The 17,374-nt window shown below is 43.4% G+C and overlaps 1 protein-coding gene across 1 annotated transcript; it reads left to right on the top strand.

Annotated features, from left to right (window-relative positions):
• Positions 1–1,461: 1,461 nt before the first annotated feature.
• Positions 1,462–5,385, top strand: LOC132882724 (E3 ubiquitin-protein ligase TRIM39-like). Its single transcript, XM_060915825.1, has 6 exons — positions 1,462–2,046; positions 2,158–2,253; positions 2,362–2,595; positions 2,691–2,838; positions 2,968–2,994; positions 3,096–5,385. Exons 1-6 carry the CDS (start codon positions 1,465–1,467, stop codon positions 3,638–3,640), a joined length of 1,632 nt encoding a protein of 543 aa, XP_060771808.1. The 5' UTR covers positions 1,462–1,464; the 3' UTR covers positions 3,641–5,385.
• The last annotated feature ends 11,989 nt before the right edge of the window (positions 5,386–17,374 follow it).

The raw sequence follows: 17,374 nt of genomic DNA, 5'->3' as shown, positions 1-17,374 counted from the left end.
GGCGAGCTGGAGCCTATCCCAGCTGACTACGGGCGAAAGGCGGGGTACACCCTGGACAAGTCGCCAGGTCATCACAGGGCTGACACATAGACACAGACAACCATTCACACTCACATTCACACCTACGGTCAATTTAGAGTCACCAGTTAACCTAACCTGCATGTCTTTGGACTGTGGGGGAAACCGGAGCACCCGGAGGAAACCCACGCGGACACGGGGAGAACATGCAAACTCCACACAGAAAGGCCCTCGCCGGCCATGGGGCTCGAACCCGGACCTTCTTGCTGTGAGTTGACAGCGCTAACCACTACACCACCGTGCCGCCCGGCTTTGAGTTCTTTGGATCTAAAATCAACTGGCAACATACCGACCCGTCTAAATTCATCAGCTCCTATGTGTGTTCTGAACGGTGCATTCAAAATAAACCTGATGATTTTATTCTGTGCACACTGGACCCGTGACTTGCTCCTTTTAGTTGTGCCAGAATACCATGCTGTGCTGGCGTAGTCGTAGTGACTTTGTAGTAGGCCTGAAGTAAGAAGTTTCTTAGTGTCTAGACTCAGGTTGCCAGCCTGTCTATACAGAAACTTTAGTTTGGCATTAGATCTACTGACTATTTTGTCCACAATGCCATCTCCATTTAGGGATTGGTCTAAAGTTAGACCTAAGTACTTCACTTCAGAAGCGCTGGATAAAATATTGCCAGCACATTGCACCTGAATGGTTTCAAAATTGCATAACCTCTTTTTTGAAGCAAAGAGGATGGACACTGTCTTACCCAAATGTAGGGATAATCTATTGTCGGTCAGCCATTCCCTGATCGAATTCATTTCCCTACTTAATCTATGCTCTATTACCTCTATACTCTTATCAGCCACAATAAGGGCAGAGTCGTCAGCGTATAGTAACAATTTGTATGTAACAGCAGAGGTAATATCGTTGGCATAGGTGAGAAACAGCAGTGGTCCTAATATTGACCCTTGAGGCACCCCACATGTAATACTTGCTGGATTAGACAGGGTGACACCTATCTCTACTTCCCCACTGAGAAGAGTAACTCCACTTCCCCACTGATTATTTCCAATAACAGCATGACACTGACTGTACTGTCTCCTGCTTGGAGAATTAAAATGTACTTCGTGCTTAAGGACATTTAATACACCGTGACAATAATGCATTTTTAATTACTAATTAAAATTAATATGAAGTGTTTAAAATACTCCTGAAATTTGCATTTTGAATTTCAAGTGGTTTCAGAAGAAAGGGATGAATATGAAAAATGCATTTACACTAAAGGACATATTGAAGAAAATGTCACACAAGTGCAGTGAGAAGTGAATCATTCAGGAGAAAGATTTGAGATCATTACTGGTGTTATGGATTATATTCAGTTCAGTGTCCATGAACATTGTGTAGAGTTTTCTGTTGTCTAAATCCTCTCTCATCATGTCTCCTGTGTCAGTCATGGCTTCCTCCAGCAGTGTCCTGAGTGAAGATCAGCTCCAGTGCTCCATCTGTCTGGATGTGTTCACTGATCCAGTCTCGACTCCATGTGGACACAACTTCTGTAAGATCTGTCTCACAGAGTACTGGGACAGCAGTTCACACTGTCAGTGTCCAGTGTGTAAAGAGGAATTCCCTAAACGACCTCAACTACGTGTGAATACGTTCATCTCTGAACTTGCTGCTCCATTTAAGAAGGCAGTTCAGGTGAAATCCAGCAGCGCTGCAGAAAAACCCACACAATCTGTGGTGCTCTGTGACGTCTGCTGTGAAAAGAAATGTGCAGCCATGAAGTCCTGCCTGATCTGTATGGCCTCTTACTGCAAGATTCACCTGGAACCTCATGAGAGAGTTTCTTCTTTTATGAAACACAGACTGATGGATCCTGTGGAGAACCTGGAGGACTACATCTGCCTGAAGCATGAGAGACCCCTGGAGCTGTTCTGTAGAGTCGACCAGACGTGTGTGTGTCAGTTCTGTACTGAGGGAGAACACAAAACTCACAACACTGTTCCTATAGAGGAGGAGAGTGAAGAGAAGAAGGTGAGGGACTGAAAAGTTTTGATGTATTGTATAAAGTTTGCAAATTAATTTCATGCATGAAATATGAACCTTAAAAAAAAAGTTGATGCATTGTGTGTATGTTTCTCTCAGACTGAGTTGGGAAAGACACAAGCAGAAGTTCAGCAGATGATCCAGGAGCGAGTGAAGAAGATCGAGGAAATCAGACACACTGTAGAACTCAATAAAGTCAGTCTCTTAACCCACCTACAAAATAGCTCCTTTATAAAAACACATTCAGAGAATAATGATCTAATCACATGAAATAAAATAATTTCTCAATTTGTCTCCTGTTAGAAAAACACAGAGAAGGAGAAAGCAGACAGTGTGAAGGTCTTCAGTGCTCTGATGTGCTGCATTGAGAGAAGCCAGGCTGGGCTGCTTAAGGTGATGGAGGAGAAGCAGAAAGCAGCAGAGATGCAGGCTGAAGAGTTCATTAAAGAGCTGGAGCAGGAAATCACTGAGCTAAAGAGGAGAAACACTGAGCTGGAGCAGATCTCACACACTGAGGATCACCTCCACCTCCTACAGGTCAGAGTCCCTCTGTTTCTCAATAGCAATGCAGCACATGACAGGACAGCAGTCCCCATGCTGAGGGATTTCTCCTCTCTCCTGCTGTACTGCAGATTTACCCGTCACTGTGCAGCCCTCCACACACCCAGGACTGGACTGACGTCACAATTAACTCTCATCTGAGTGAGGAGACTCTGAGGAGAGCTCTGTCTCAGCTTCAGGAAACTCTCAGTGAGGAAATGCAGAAGGTTGAAGAGATTAGTAAGTGTTTATTACACAGACACATTCCATATATTTCCAGTATTTTGTTTTAATTAATAAAAAGCAAACATTTAATTAAATCTCTCAACATTTACTCACAAATATTGTCCAAAATTATTTTCCGAACAGACCTGAAGAGAATTCAACAATATGCAGGTTTGTGAGCTTTTATTGATCACATGAGTAAATATATGATTCTTCACTGTTCCACACTGTGCAATGATAAAACTGATGTTCACTGTGTTTCTGTCTCTCAGTGGATGTGACTCTGGATCCTGATACAGCCCATCCTGAACTCATCCTGTCTGATGATGGGAAACAAGTGAAAGATGGAGACACAGAACAGAATCTCCCTGATAACCCAGAGAGGTTTAATTATTGTGTCAATGTGCTGGGAAAGGAGGGATTCTCCTCAGGGAGATTTTACTATGAGGTGCAGGTCAGAGGGAACACTGAGTGGGACGTAGGAGTGGCCAGAGAGTCCATTAGCAGGAAAGGGGAGATTACAGTCAGTCCTAAAGATGGGCAATGGAGTGTGTGGCTGAGGAATGAGACTGAATATAAGGCTCTGGACTCTCCTCGTGTCCCCCTCTCCTTGAAACAGGCTCCTCAGAAGGTGGGGGTGTTTGTGGATTATGAGGAGGGTCTGATCTCCTTCTATGATGTTGATGCAAAATCTCATATCTACTCTTTCGCTGATCAGAATTTCACTGAGAAACTTTATCCATTATTCAGCCCCAGTCTCAATGATGGAGGTGAAAATTCAGCACCACTGATCATCTGCCCTGTTAATAAGATCTAATCATCGCTTTTATTACCTCGCCTGGGACGGATTCCTCCAGGGGGCGAGGTATCGTTTTCGGTCGTGTTTCTTTTGTTTTTTTGTTCACAATATTATGGGAAAATGGCTGGATCAATCTTCATGAAACTTTCAGGATAGATGGACATTGGTTTCAAATAGAACCTCCAACATTTTGAGGGTCATCTGGTCAAGGTCACCAAAAAGGTCAAAATTGTTTTTCTTGTGTCTACTGCCTCATATAGAGGCGCTAGCCACTACGCCATCGTGCTGTAAGAATGTGAGTGTAATAGTCGCGCACTGTACTGTACATGCACATACACGTGTTCCTATTTAAATGTCCGGTGAGTGTATACAATTCGGTTCACCATTCAGGATAAATGGACGAGACTAAAGAAATTGCTTTCAGACATGTTTATGCTTATTACAGAGGGAAAGTGTGTTACACTGAGCTCTAGCTCATAAGAGTTTGGGTCATGGTGACAGCGTGTGTATGTCAGCCTCGGTTCAGAGGTTTCAGTTTTGAAAACTGTAAGAGGTAGGAGTAGAATAATATAAAGTACAGACACTTGGTATATTTTACTTCTGTGATTTTTAAATTGTTCAATTCTGGATTACGCTTCATTTTTGTGGCTACTGATTCACAGAGTAAATATATTGCTGTATTTACTGGATGGACATGGGATCAGAAAACTGTTTTATTTACGAGCAGGAGCCACATGGACCCATAGGGGACCTATTTTTTTTCATGATATCTTCCTTGGGGGCGGCACGGTGGTGTAGTGGTTAGCGCTGTCGCCTCACAGCAAGAAGGTCCTGGGTTCGAGCCCCGTGGCTGGCGAGGGCCTTTCTGTGTTGAGTTTGCATGTTCTCCCCATGTCCGCGTGGGTTTCCTCTGGGTGCTCCGGTTTCCCCCACAGTCCAAAGACATGCAGGTTAGGTTAACTGGTGACTCTAAAGTGAGTGTGAATGGTTGTCTATGTCTATATGTCAGCCCTGTGATGACCTGGCGACTTGTTCAGGGTGTACCCCGCCTTTTGCCCGTAGTCAGCTGGGATAGGCTTCAGCTTGCCTGCGACCCTGTAGAACAGTATAAAGCGGCTAGAGATAATGAGATATCTTCCTTCATATTTATCATAAATGCTACCGGGCGAGGTTTGTTTTGCCTGGCAACACTTGTTTTATTTTAGTGTTCATGCTGTCTTGCATCAGATGGAGTTGTTCCAAGCTTTAAATGCTCTCACATCTCCTCCTTTCAAATGGTATATATTTTGCTGGGTTTTTCCTGCCAAAATATTCTGTTGGGCATCATGGCAGGTCATTCATTTTATTTCTGAAATCTTCCTATTGCATTTTTTTTTTAAATTATCTCATGGTTTAAAGGAGACAGTCTTGAAAATCATGGCAGTGTTAATCATGGACACAGACACAAATCATACCCATACATACAGTATAATATGGAGTTCATCTTTCTCAAAGGATATGGAATGAAAATATGTTTTGACTTTTGAAAATTGCTAACAGAAGCATGAATCAATCATTCTCTTAGCATTAATAGTTCTCTCTGTAAATGTAATAATTGGTTGTTTGCTGTGGGATAAAACACTTCTGAACATGTTCTTATTGGAAAATAAACTTCAGGGTGGTAACAGTGACTCCGCTTCATGATATCAGCACAACACCAAGTGTTTTATTCCCTGCTTAGATCATTAAAGCAGATATAATGTTTTTTGATGTTTTAAATTGAGAGCTGCATTTTTAATGTGAATTCAATAAATGAAGTGTTTAAAATCATCCTGAGATGTGCATTTTGAGTTTCGAGTTGTCCACAGTTGTTTGGTGAGACAGGAATAAGATTTTAAAAAATGTATTTTTACTGAAGAACAGGTTTTTGAAGATGTCACTGTGGCAGCGGGGGCGTGGCCAAGCAGCAGTCTGTGAATGGAGAATGGTCAGGGAAGGTAAGTGGCTAGGTCATTACACCTGATGTCAATGTGTGTGTGTGTGTGTGGGGGGGGGGGGGGGGGGGGGGGGGGGGGGGGTTGTTGCAGGGATGGAGTATAAAGGGAGGGGGAGAGAAGAATGGCTCCCCGACCACAACACTTGAGTGAGTGAGTGAAAGAAAGAAAGCTGAAAAGCCAAATAAAGTGCGTGTGTAAACACAAACTCTCGCCTGCCGTGCTTCTGTGCTCCACCCACATCGGGGTTTACTACAGTGGTACCGAAACCAGGGACGCACAGAAGGGAACCGCCCCATGGAGTCATCCCCGTTCAAAGAGCTCATCCTTGCCCTCACTAACGCCCAGCAGAACCAGCATCAAGAGCTGATCACCCTCTGGAAGGAGCAGCAGCAGCGCTTCGAAGCCTTGATGCTGACCCAGCAGGAAGATCGCCAGGCGTTCCGGCACCGGCTCACGTCAGCAGGGCCGCCGGCCGCCCCTGCCGCCACCCTCACGAAGATGGGACCGCAGGACGAGCCAGAAGCATTCCTCACTCTCTTTGAGCAAACAGTCGAGGAGTGGGGGTGGCCGCTGGAGCAGCGCGCCTCCTCCCGCTCCTAACTGGCGAGGCGCAGCTCGCCGTGCAGCAGCTCCCTGCTGACAGTTGGCTAGTCTATGCAGACCTGACGAGCTAGTGACGTGGGCACTATTTCTCGGCCTACCCTCTTTAATATAAAATAATGCCGTGGCTACGAGGCGACGACAGTATAGGCTGTGCTCAGACAGTGACAATAAGAAAACATACAGGTGCTCCTAACCTGTGGGGTTTTGTTTACGTGCACAGGTACTCCTAACCTGTGGGGTTTTGTTTACTTCTGCTGTCTCTCGAAATATGCCAACTAACTATGGCAACTGTATGTGTTTCTACCAATGGCTACTGGTGGTACGGTCACTTACTCCCTACTAGCTGTGTTTGTGGTATGACTGTTAGTTAAACAACGCTATCACTACGCTGCAATTAGCCCAAACTACACTCTGGTATAGCCTTGGCAATTCCACTTGACTAGCCTATTACTGAGTAGAGGCCTGGAATGGCTCAACACTAAATTTATCTGTTATTGCTACAAAAATCACTGAAGCCAACAATACCAAGCCTCACACGGGGCACCAAAATATGTAGGAGCAAATGGGCTTACCAAATCAGTCTCATGTAAAAAGTTATCAGTCTCATAAATTCATTAATCAGTAAATCAAATCAGTCTCATAAAAAGGAATCAGTCTCAAATTCATTAGCAAAATGGGTGAAGGCAATTAGAGTTATTTTCTTGGCAGAGGTTGGCACTTCAGTGAATACTGTAACAATAAACAGGACACAGTTTATTCCAAAGATATCATTTATTGAAATAGCTGACAGGAATTAGCAAACTAATACTGATCAGATATAGCAACAACAATGTGGGCAATGTGTTTAGTGTGAAATGCTTGTATGTTATGTCTTGTGTTTAGTGTGGAATGTTTGTATGTTATGTGTGTCCAAGATGTTTGGGTGTTTTGTATGAGCAGAGATCACTTGACTGCAAACCAAATCTACCTTTGGGTACTAATAAAGTCAACTAACTAACTAACTAACTAACTAACTAACTAACTAACTAACTAACAACAGCAGCCAAGGAATAATTCCATATTAATGATGATACAATATATACAAAATATATACATATAAGAATCAGTAGTGTGTATGATAATTGAGGCAATAATGGTGATCAGAAGTAATAGGGCGAGTGGATGTTAAAATGTGATAGGGAAAATCACGTGGTTGTGTGTGTGTAATGCACACTGTCACCCTACCCCTCTCTCTCACACACACACACACACACACACACACACACACACACACCACTCATGCACCACATTTCTATATTTACATGTAACATACTCACTCATACACAACACTAAACACTCTCTTAACACACTGTCTCTCTCACTCTCACACACTCACGCACACAATTTGTGCACTATATTTCTATATTTACATGTAACATTCATACACTCTCAACACAGACAACTCATGCACTAAATTTTTATATTTACAGTAAATGTAACACTCATGCACTGTCTTAACACTCTCTCTCTCTCTCTCTCTCTCTCTCTCATATGAACACGTACTTCACTCTCTTAACACACACTATGTCTTTCTCTCACTCACTATAAGATACAACTTTGTAGACCTGCACCAGGCTGGGAAGACTGAATCTGCAATAGGTAAGCAGCTCAGTGTGAAGAAATCAACTGTGGGAGCAATTATTAGAAAATGGAAGACATACAAGACCACTGATAATCTCCCTCGATCTGGGGCTCCACACAAGATCTCACCCCGTGGGGTCAAAATGATCACAAGAACAGTGAGCAAAAATCCCAGAACCACACGGGGGGACCTAGTGAATGACCTGCAGAGAGCTGGGACCAAAGTAACAAAGGCTACCATCAGTAACACACTATGCTGCCAGGGACTCAAATCCTGCAGTGCCAGACGTGTCCCCCTGCTTAAGCCAGTATATGTTCAGGCCCATCTGAAGTTTGCTAGAGAGCATTCGGATGATCCAGAAGAGGATTGGGAGAATGTCATATGGTCAGATGAAACCAAAATAGAACTTTTTGGTAAAAACTCAACTTGTCGTGTTTGGAGGAGAAAGAATGCTGAGTTGCATCCAAAGAACACCATACCTACTGTGAAGCATGGGGGTGGAAACATCATGCTTTGGGGCTGTTTTTCTGCAAAGGGACCAGGACGACTGATCTGTGTAAAGGAAAGAATGAATGGGGCCATGTATCGTGAGATTTTGAGTGAAAACCTCCTTCCATCAGCAAGGGCATTGAAGATGACACGTGGCTGGGTCTTTCAGCATGACAATGATCCCAAACACACTGCCTGGGGAATGAAGGAGTGGCTTTGTAAGAAGCATTTCAAGGTCCTGGAGTGGCCTAGCCAGTCTCCAGATCTCAACCCCATAGAAAATCTTTGGAGGGAGTTGAAAGTCCATGTTGCCCAGCAACAGCCCCAAAACATCACTGCTCTAGAGGAGATCTGCATGGAGGAATGGGCCAAAATACCAGCAACAGTGTGTGAAAACCTTGTGAAGACTTACAGAAAACATTTGACCTCTGTCATTGTCAACAAAGGGTATATAACAAAGTATTGAGATGAACTTCTGTTATTGACCAAATACTTATTTTCCACCATAATTTGCAAATAAATTCTTTAAAAATCAGACTGTGATTTTCTGGATTTTTTTTTCTCATTTTGTCTCTCATAGTTGAGGTATACCTATGATGAAAATTACAGGCCTCTCTCATCTTAAGTGGGAGAACTCGCACAATTGGAGACTGACTAAATACTTTTTTGCCCCACTGTGTGTGTGTGTATATATATATATATATATATATATATATATATATATATATATATATATATATATATATTATATATATATATACACACACACACACACACATGCTATATTTACTCTATGGACATGGGATTAGAAAACTATTTTATTTATAAGCAGGAGCAACATGGACCCATAGGGGACCTTTTTTTTTCCATGATATCTTCCTTCATATTTATCATAAATGCTACCGATCGAGGTTTGTTTTGCCTGGCAACACTTGTTTTATTTTAGTGTTCATGCTGTCTTGCATCAGATGGAGTTGTTCCAAGCTTTAAATGCTTATACATTTCCTCATTTCAAATGGAATATATTTTGCTGTTTTTTTTCCTGCCAAAATATTATGTTGGGCATCATGGCAGGTCATTCATTTTATTTCTGAAATCTTTCTATTGCATTTTTTTTTAATTATCTCATGGTTTAAAGGAGACAGTCTTGAAAATCATGGCAGTGATCATGGACACAAAGACAGAAATCATACCCAGACATACAGTATAATATGGAGTTAATCTTTCTCTAAGGATATGGTATGAAAATATGTTTTGACTTTTGAAAAATGTTCACAGAAGCATGAATCATTCTCTTAGCATTAATAATTCTCTCTAAACGCAGTAATTGGTTGTTTGCTGTGGGATAAAACACTTCTGAACATGTTCTTATTGGAAAATAAACTTCAGGGTGGTAACTGTGACTCCACTTTGTGACATCAGCTCAACACCAAGTGTTTTATTCCCTGCTTAGATCATTAATGCAGATATAATTCTTTATGTTTTTAATTGAGAGCTGCATTTTCAATGTGAATTAAATAAATGAAGTGTTTAAAATAATCCTGAGATTTGCATTTTGAGTTGTCCGCAGTTGTTTGGTGAGACAGGAATCAGATAAAAAATGTATTTTAACTGAAGAACAGGTTTTTGAAAATGTCACACAAACACAATGTGAAATGCAGGAACATAAGTGTTACATAGCCAGATCATCCCCAGAATACCAAACGCCGACCGAGACGCTACAAAAACAAAGGGATACAAAGCTAATCTATCTATCCCTATAAGGGATTTCTAAACCAATAGTTAGCTCGGACCTGGATGTAACTTTCCCTGTCTTGTCTGCATTAAACATGAACTTGTATCTATATCAGGAATGTGTGTCGTGATGTTTCACACTAAAGTTGTGAAGGCCAGAGGAGAATAGCTTACCGCAAATGTGCTCTGGGACAGCCCAGTCCTCTCTCTCAAGAGCAGCCAGCCAAAGCTCCAGTGGTTCTCACCGTTCAAGTTTTATTTGTGAAGACGATGATATTCCAAAACAAAAAGGTCCCAGACAAACCAAAGTCCTCAGGGGCTACTTCCAGATGCATGCAGTCAGCTAAGGAAAACTCACATCAAAGAGAACGCCGCCCGGTATGATCACCTGTTTCCTTTTCAAAGAAGTGCGTCACACACGTCCACTAATCAGCTGATGCTCCCACAGCCTTCCCAGTCATCAGTATGTGCATCTTTCCCTGACTGACAGGCTTCCTAACAAAAGCTTTATGAGAAAAGTCTGCAACAAATCCAATCTATTGAGCAAAATCAGAAACAGGAAATGGTCAGGCAATCAGCAAACAGCATAAACTACATCTGAAACAGGTCTGAACATCTGGAATACACAATTTATTTCAAATATCTTATTTTGTCTGATTATAATGGGGTTATGAACTGCAAGAATGCTATTTATAAATATGAAAATAAATAATTTTTTTCCAACCCATACATTGGTCTTATGTGTTATGGTCAGTCTGAGTTAAATAAAACGTCTTCAGCTTTTTCACTGAGCATCTGTCAGGATTGTCATGAGAGAGTATAAAAGAAATCCCAACATGCATTCATGCTTAAGATTTTTATAATAAATGCTTTAATATAATTGTCAGGAACGCGAGGGAGGCGGATACAAGTGCAGAAGTTTTCAGTTTAATAACCTGCAGAATATATACATAGAAAATATATACAGTACACAGGCAAACAATCCAAAACAGCAAGCAAGGTAAAAAACATAACAGGCAAAAGGTTGGTCGAGGTGCAAACAGTACATCAAAGGCTAAGTGAAAACAATAATGAGAAGCAGGCACAAGAATCAATAAACCAGGAAAACAAGAACATGGGTAGAAAGGCTCGGTAATGCATACTTAACGTAGCATATACTTCACGATGCAACTGCATCAGCACAGTCCTTAAATAGGCAAACACAAAGTTCCTTAATTGAGCTCGGTGCACCTTGTTCATGGCACGCTTGCTGGAGTCCACTCAGTGCGCGTGCAGCCTGAGGCGCACTTTCAGGTGCATGCGCCACAGGGTACAGGACTGACAGAACCCCCTCCCAAAGAGCTCCCTCCAGGAGTGAAAATCCATCATACTTGGCACCGGTGGGGGTTCGGGCTCAGGGTCAGGACACGACTTGGGTTCTTGGCTAGGAGTGGGCTTGAGCTGGGGACTTGACTTGGGTTCTGGGCTGAAATCATGCTCAAACTCTGGACCTGACTTGGATCTTGGACTAGGCTTGGATCCCGGACTGAAGATGGCCTCAACCTCCGGGCTGGATTCAAGCTCTGTAGATGATTTGAGCTTTGGGCTGGACTCTAGCTCCAGCTCAGGAGATGACTCACACTGGAGTTCTGGAACTGGCTTGGGCTCAGAGCAGTAAGCAAGGTTTGACTCAGGCTCCAGGCTGTATTCGGGCTCAGGAGAGGACTAGGGCTCTGGGGATGACTCGAGTTCTGGACTTGGCTCCCTTTTGGACTCTGGACTTGGCTCTCTTTTGGACTCTGGACTTGGCTCAGGTACACGCTCAAGCTCTGTCAGTGCATTGCTTTGTTCCTGGTTAGGACCTGGCGATGGGAAGATGCAGACATCTTCATGGCTGGCTGAGGCAGAGGTCATTACAACATCCTCTGATACAGGTTCAGGACAGGCACAGGTTCTGGCCTTAACTCTGGTATCAGCACTGAAGCTGCCTCTGGCGCTGGCTCTGACGCTGGCTCTGATGTTGGAGCCAACGCTGGAGCTGGCATAGGTTCTGGAGTAGACACTGGCACAGGCTCTGGCACTGGTTCTGGAGCAGACACTGGTTCTGGAGCAGACACTGGTTCTGGAGCAGACACTGGTTCTGGAGCAGACACTGCCGCTGACTTTGGCTCCAACTCTGGCTCTGGAGCAGACGCTGACACTGGCACAGGCTCTGGCACTGGTTCTGGAGCAGACACTGCCGCTGACTTTGGCTCCAACTCTGGCTCTGGAGCAGACGCTGACACTGGCACAGATGCTGGTACTGCAACAGACACTGGTTCAGGCATTAATTCAGGTGCTGGTTCTGGCCGAGAAACCAGCTCAGGGGAGACAGCCTCCAAGAGGGGCTCAGGAACAACAGCCTCCACTGCTGTCTCTATATCAGCCACTGGGGGGAGCTCTGGAGCGACAGGCTCCTCAGCCAAGTTAGCCACTGGAATGGCTGCCTTTAGGAGGCGCTCTAGAGTGATGGCCTCCTCTGCTGAGTCGACCACTGGCATGATTGCCCCTCCCCAAGAATGTTCATGGGGTTCTTCCTTTCTAATGATTCGAAAATGAACTTGAGCATGGCAAAGAAATTCTGTGAGCTTCGAAGTCATGGGTGCTCGACCCTAATCAGGTATTCCACCCATCTTCATGCTCATCCAGTAATAAATGTTAGGATGAAGCTTACCCAGATGGGTTCGGGTGGCTTGGGCTCTTGGAGGTCATCAAAGAGGATGCCAAACTGGATGCGGAATACACATGGGAGATACTCTCCATCGTATGGTGTAGGAGTATAAGCATTGGTACACCGGCGGAAATATGAGGCTAGCGGCAGGGACAGGAAAACCCAGAAGCAGCATGGAATCGCGTACTGAAACATGTCTGCTACATCCATTGTAAGGTGAAGTATTCTGTCAGGTACAATAACGAGAAGCAGGCACAAGAATCAAGAAACCAGGAAAACAAGAACACGGGTAGAAAGGCTCGGGAATGCGTACTTAACGTAGTGTATACTTCATGATGCAACTACTTCTTTCAGGTTTTACGGTGGTTGGCAAACCAACTTCAAGGTGCATTTCAACCACCGACTGGGCTAGAGTGTGGAAAAGGAGATATAAGGGGGGGAACAAATTATATTCTTTGAGCTAATCTGAATCTTTCAGAAATTTGATAATATAATACATCTGAATTGATGCTCTCCCTAATAAACCAGGTAAAGTGAAATTGTGATGACTAACCATTCTGAGAGAATTCTTTCACATTCATATTTCTTACAGTGAAGTATTACATGCTCTACTGATTCCGGATGGCTACAGTATTCACAATTTCTGGTTGGGTGTTTGCCCATTTTGTTAAGAGAATAGTTAAGTCCTATATGTCCAATTCTTAAACAGGTGATCATGATGTCTTCTCTCCGACTCCTGCCCCATCCTTCCACTATTCACCTGTTTTTCCTGTTTCACTGCCATCCCAATACTCCTGCCAGACTGACTTTGCGTCGGACTTGATGCAAATCTTAGCCTCTGCCTTTCTGATTGGGATTTGCAATTCTATTTCTATATTAGTGATTGCTGAGACAGCTTGTCCACCTGTTCATTTCCCTCCATGCCAACATGCACAGGTACCCAAAGAAAACTAGTTGTAATGCCCTTTGAATCTATTTTATGCAAAGTTATAAAGATTTCATTGATTATCTGTTCTTTCCAATGCTAAGTAACTATCTGAGATTATGAGTGTTTTGTTTATTGCATTTTCTTTAACCCAGTGGTTCTCAACCGGGGGGGCGCGCCCCCCTGGTGGGGCGCGGAGGTACTCCAGGGGGGTCGCGAGTAGGCTTCATGTATGGAGGGAAAAAAAAATCTGGGGCTAACAGGCTATAGTAGCTAAGCAGATGCAACACATTTACCCATGTCAAAATGCAGGACATTGGACTATTACATACAAATCAATACTATTATAAAATCTATCATCAATCTATCATAAAATCTTGTGTGTAGGTTATTTTAAGCCCGTGACGCGAACATGACGCAACGTCACATGAGTGAGTCTGCATACCGTGGCCACCGTGTGAGTGCTTGCCACACACACACTAGTCTGGTTTCTTGCCGAGTTAACTCGTGCCGACTCTCGCTAGTCTACTATCATCAATCCATCGATACAGCGCAAAACCCAAACAGTCTTTTTAAAGACTACTACCCCACACTGTATTTTTGCTTTCCCCATTTCAGCTCTACCCAAATAATTTGTTGTTTTTGTTGTTTTCTTACTGCTAGTCTACTATGGATAATGCTACTACTGCTGCTACTACTACTACTACTAATAATAATAATAATAATAATAATAATAATGATAATAATAATAATAATAATCTAGCCCAGGGCTATCTATCTATCTATCTATCTATCTATCGGTCGATATAAGGTGCTGTAGGCCAGGTGGCGTCACTGCGGGTGAGTGTGTTTGGGGGGGGGGATGGGGGCGGGGCGAGAAGAGGGGCCCCCAACTGCAATGAACCAGCTTTGGTGGGGCCCAGGTTGCAAAAGGTTGAGAACCCCTGCTTTAACCCATTCCAGGGCCAATAATACTGTCACATTGTCAGTTACTCTTTTCTTAATATTTACTCCTTTCTTTGGGATATACACTGCTGATCCAGCACACCCTTTTGGGGGGTCTTTAGAACCATCTGTAAATATACATGTAAACTTAGAAAACTAAAAATCCAAATAATTTTGTATAATTTCCCTGACTGATGTACAGGCATGAAAACGGGTCGGGGTGAAAAAGGTGAGAAGGGTGCGCGAGTGGTGACGTGGGTTCTGGTGTTGTTTTATTTTGTTTGGGGGGTCCTCCCCAGAATAAATATTATAGCCTCCTTACTAAGTATACTGCATTGACATTTGCACAAGGACATACAGTACAAATACAAATTCAAATACATGTAGTTATAGTGAAATTATGCCCTGGAAAAAAAATGTGAAAAACAGAACGAAGAAAGTGGAGAGCACACAAGGAATAGTGAGAATTTTTTCCTTTTATTTGCCTGGACCACCAGTGTCTCCATGGCCCGTTTTCGCCGAGTTGCCACATGTTTCAGCCTTGCCCGCTTCTCTCCTTCAGCAGTCTGTTTCTTGGCCTGCTGAGCAGTGCAAGTTGCTTGAGAGCCATACTTGCTCTGCTGCTTTTCCTCCTTGTTCCCCCTCTGCTGGTGTTTGTATGTGGCTGCTGTAGAGTTAATGTTCTTGCACAATGTTCTGTCCACTTCCCCAAACTTCACGTCCTCCCTTCTAAAGAGCTGCATAGCTGTCTTCCCCCTGGACATCAGCGTGTACTTGACCGTCTGTATTGCATTAAATGTTTCCACATTCATGCTGTCACTCCTTTGATCAATTACATCATTCATCAGACTAAATGAGGACTCGACTCTAGGTCCATGAAAGATGGAGAGGCAACACTTAACCATTGCACCCAGGGAGGGGTACTTGTCTGGTTTGTCGAAGACATGACCCCACCACTCCACGATGCTCTCTCCCTCCTTGAAGCTGGGGATGGTCAGGTCAACACTGAACTGCACAAGTTCCCTCTGGATATCCTGGTCTGCTGGCAAGAGGTGCCCCAGCATACCACTCAGCCTGCCAAGATATGGAAGTACCTGCAGCTTTCAGTTCTTTTTAAATCTAGGCTGAATACTTTCTTCTTTGCTGCTGTCTTTTATTAAATCAAATTTGAGACTTTTAATTTGATTTCTTTCAGCATGGACAGCACTACAAAATGGCATCTCCACTATACAGTGCCCTATATAGAGGGCTACCGCGTGACGTCACCGTACCGCGAGATTTTGTTAGGGCGCCATATTGGAAGACCTCAAGTACGTACATACATACATACTCACAATATAAAACAAACTACGAGCGAGAGTGAAGTGACACGGTGGCTGATAATTCTGGTTATGTGAGTACATTACCAGCTGCAGAAAGGGCACGGTATGTGGAGAAACTGGCTGTGATTGATGGGTTTGACCCATATGATAAGACTCGGGGCAAGGGAGAATGGAAACATAAGGAGGACCTGACACCAATTCTGCCATCTGTTTGCTACCCAGACATTGTAAACTATTTGTTGTTTACACCCAGTGCCTACACTGCTGATGACTTGAAGGCCTACAAAGGGCTACAGGCTTACACTTATGTTGTTAGTGGCTTGGGTCGTGATATTACAGCTGTTGTTAAGAATAACCTACACATAGTTATGGCCAAGGTAATCTTGTTGATATCTTTTAATAATATATCTTTTCAGTTGAAAAATTAATACTTTTTGTTACTATTAAGCAGACATGTGGACTCGAGTCATGTGACTTGGACTCGAGTCAGACTCGAGTCACCATTTTGATGACTTGAGACTTGAAATCCCTAGATGAGGAATGACTTGCAACTCGACTCGGACTTGCACGCTGTTGACTCGAGACTTGACTTGGACTTGACAGTTTTAGCTTGCAATGACTTGGCGTATCAGGTATAAATATTCTTCCCCCCCGATTTTGAATCCAAGTACACTCGTTATTATTTGAATGCGGTGTAGCTCCTTGTCCTAGGCTACGGCAGCTCAATCCACTAGCACTAGGTGTCACTCAAGCACAATGCCGGGGTGGCCCTATATTTAGCCGGGACCATCCCCGGCCCAAACCATCAATGGTGGCCTGCTTGGAGCATGGGGAAAATAATTTTCACTAATTTTGGTCACTGATCTTATTCTTGCATTAATCATCAATTCAACTGCACTCTGCATTTTCACATGGCAGCCCAGACGCCGACAGCATCGCAGCAGATTAAATAGGCGCTACCAAATAAGGAAATTCTCCCCTCCCCTCTATTGCAGTTGGTTTGGTCCAAGACTCCTCCTCTGTATTGCGGGGAACTTAAACAACATTGGCGCGAAACAGCGCGCGTCAGTGATGGAGGGCTGAAAGAGGTCAGGTGGAACCGAAAGGGCGGAGCTTAAAAAAGGTGGCAGCAAAATGTGCCAAATTGACAGATATGTTCTCAAGACCAGCTGGTAGGTTACGAAAGATATGGAGTATGATAACCCTGTTTGTCGATTTTATCAGTCTATGCTAGGCCTATAATGTGTCGATAGTTTGCGATGTCAATTCAGCTTTTTGATGTCATGTGAAATCTCGCAATTTACACGGTATAGATGTGGTGTATGTCTTAATTCTAAGAAGAACCAGACATTGCTTTACATCCCAGTTATTAACAATTTTAGATGAACAGGTCCCAAATGTGCTGTTGCGCGTTATTTCCTCATCCAGCCTATTTCATCTCGCTGTCA

Source organism: Neoarius graeffei, chromosome 1 (genome assembly GCF_027579695.1).
Source record: "Neoarius graeffei isolate fNeoGra1 chromosome 1, fNeoGra1.pri, whole genome shotgun sequence".
Taxonomy (NCBI): domain Eukaryota; kingdom Metazoa; phylum Chordata; class Actinopteri; order Siluriformes; family Ariidae; genus Neoarius; species Neoarius graeffei.
The sequence above is the reverse complement of the archived record's forward strand: the minus strand, read 5'-3'. Positions and strand labels throughout refer to the sequence as shown.

Coding starts and splice junctions, on each gene's coding strand:
- LOC132882724 (XM_060915825.1), top strand. CDS start 1,465: ATGGCTTCCTCCAGCAGTGTCCTGAGTGAAGATCAGCTCCAGTGCTCC. Junction 2,596..2,690: donor ATCACCTCCACCTCCTACAG/GTCAGAGTCCCT, acceptor GCTGTACTGCAG/ATTTACCCGTCACTGTGCAG. Junction 2,995..3,095: donor GAGAATTCAACAATATGCAG/GTTTGTGAGCTT, acceptor TCTGTCTCTCAG/TGGATGTGACTCTGGATCCT.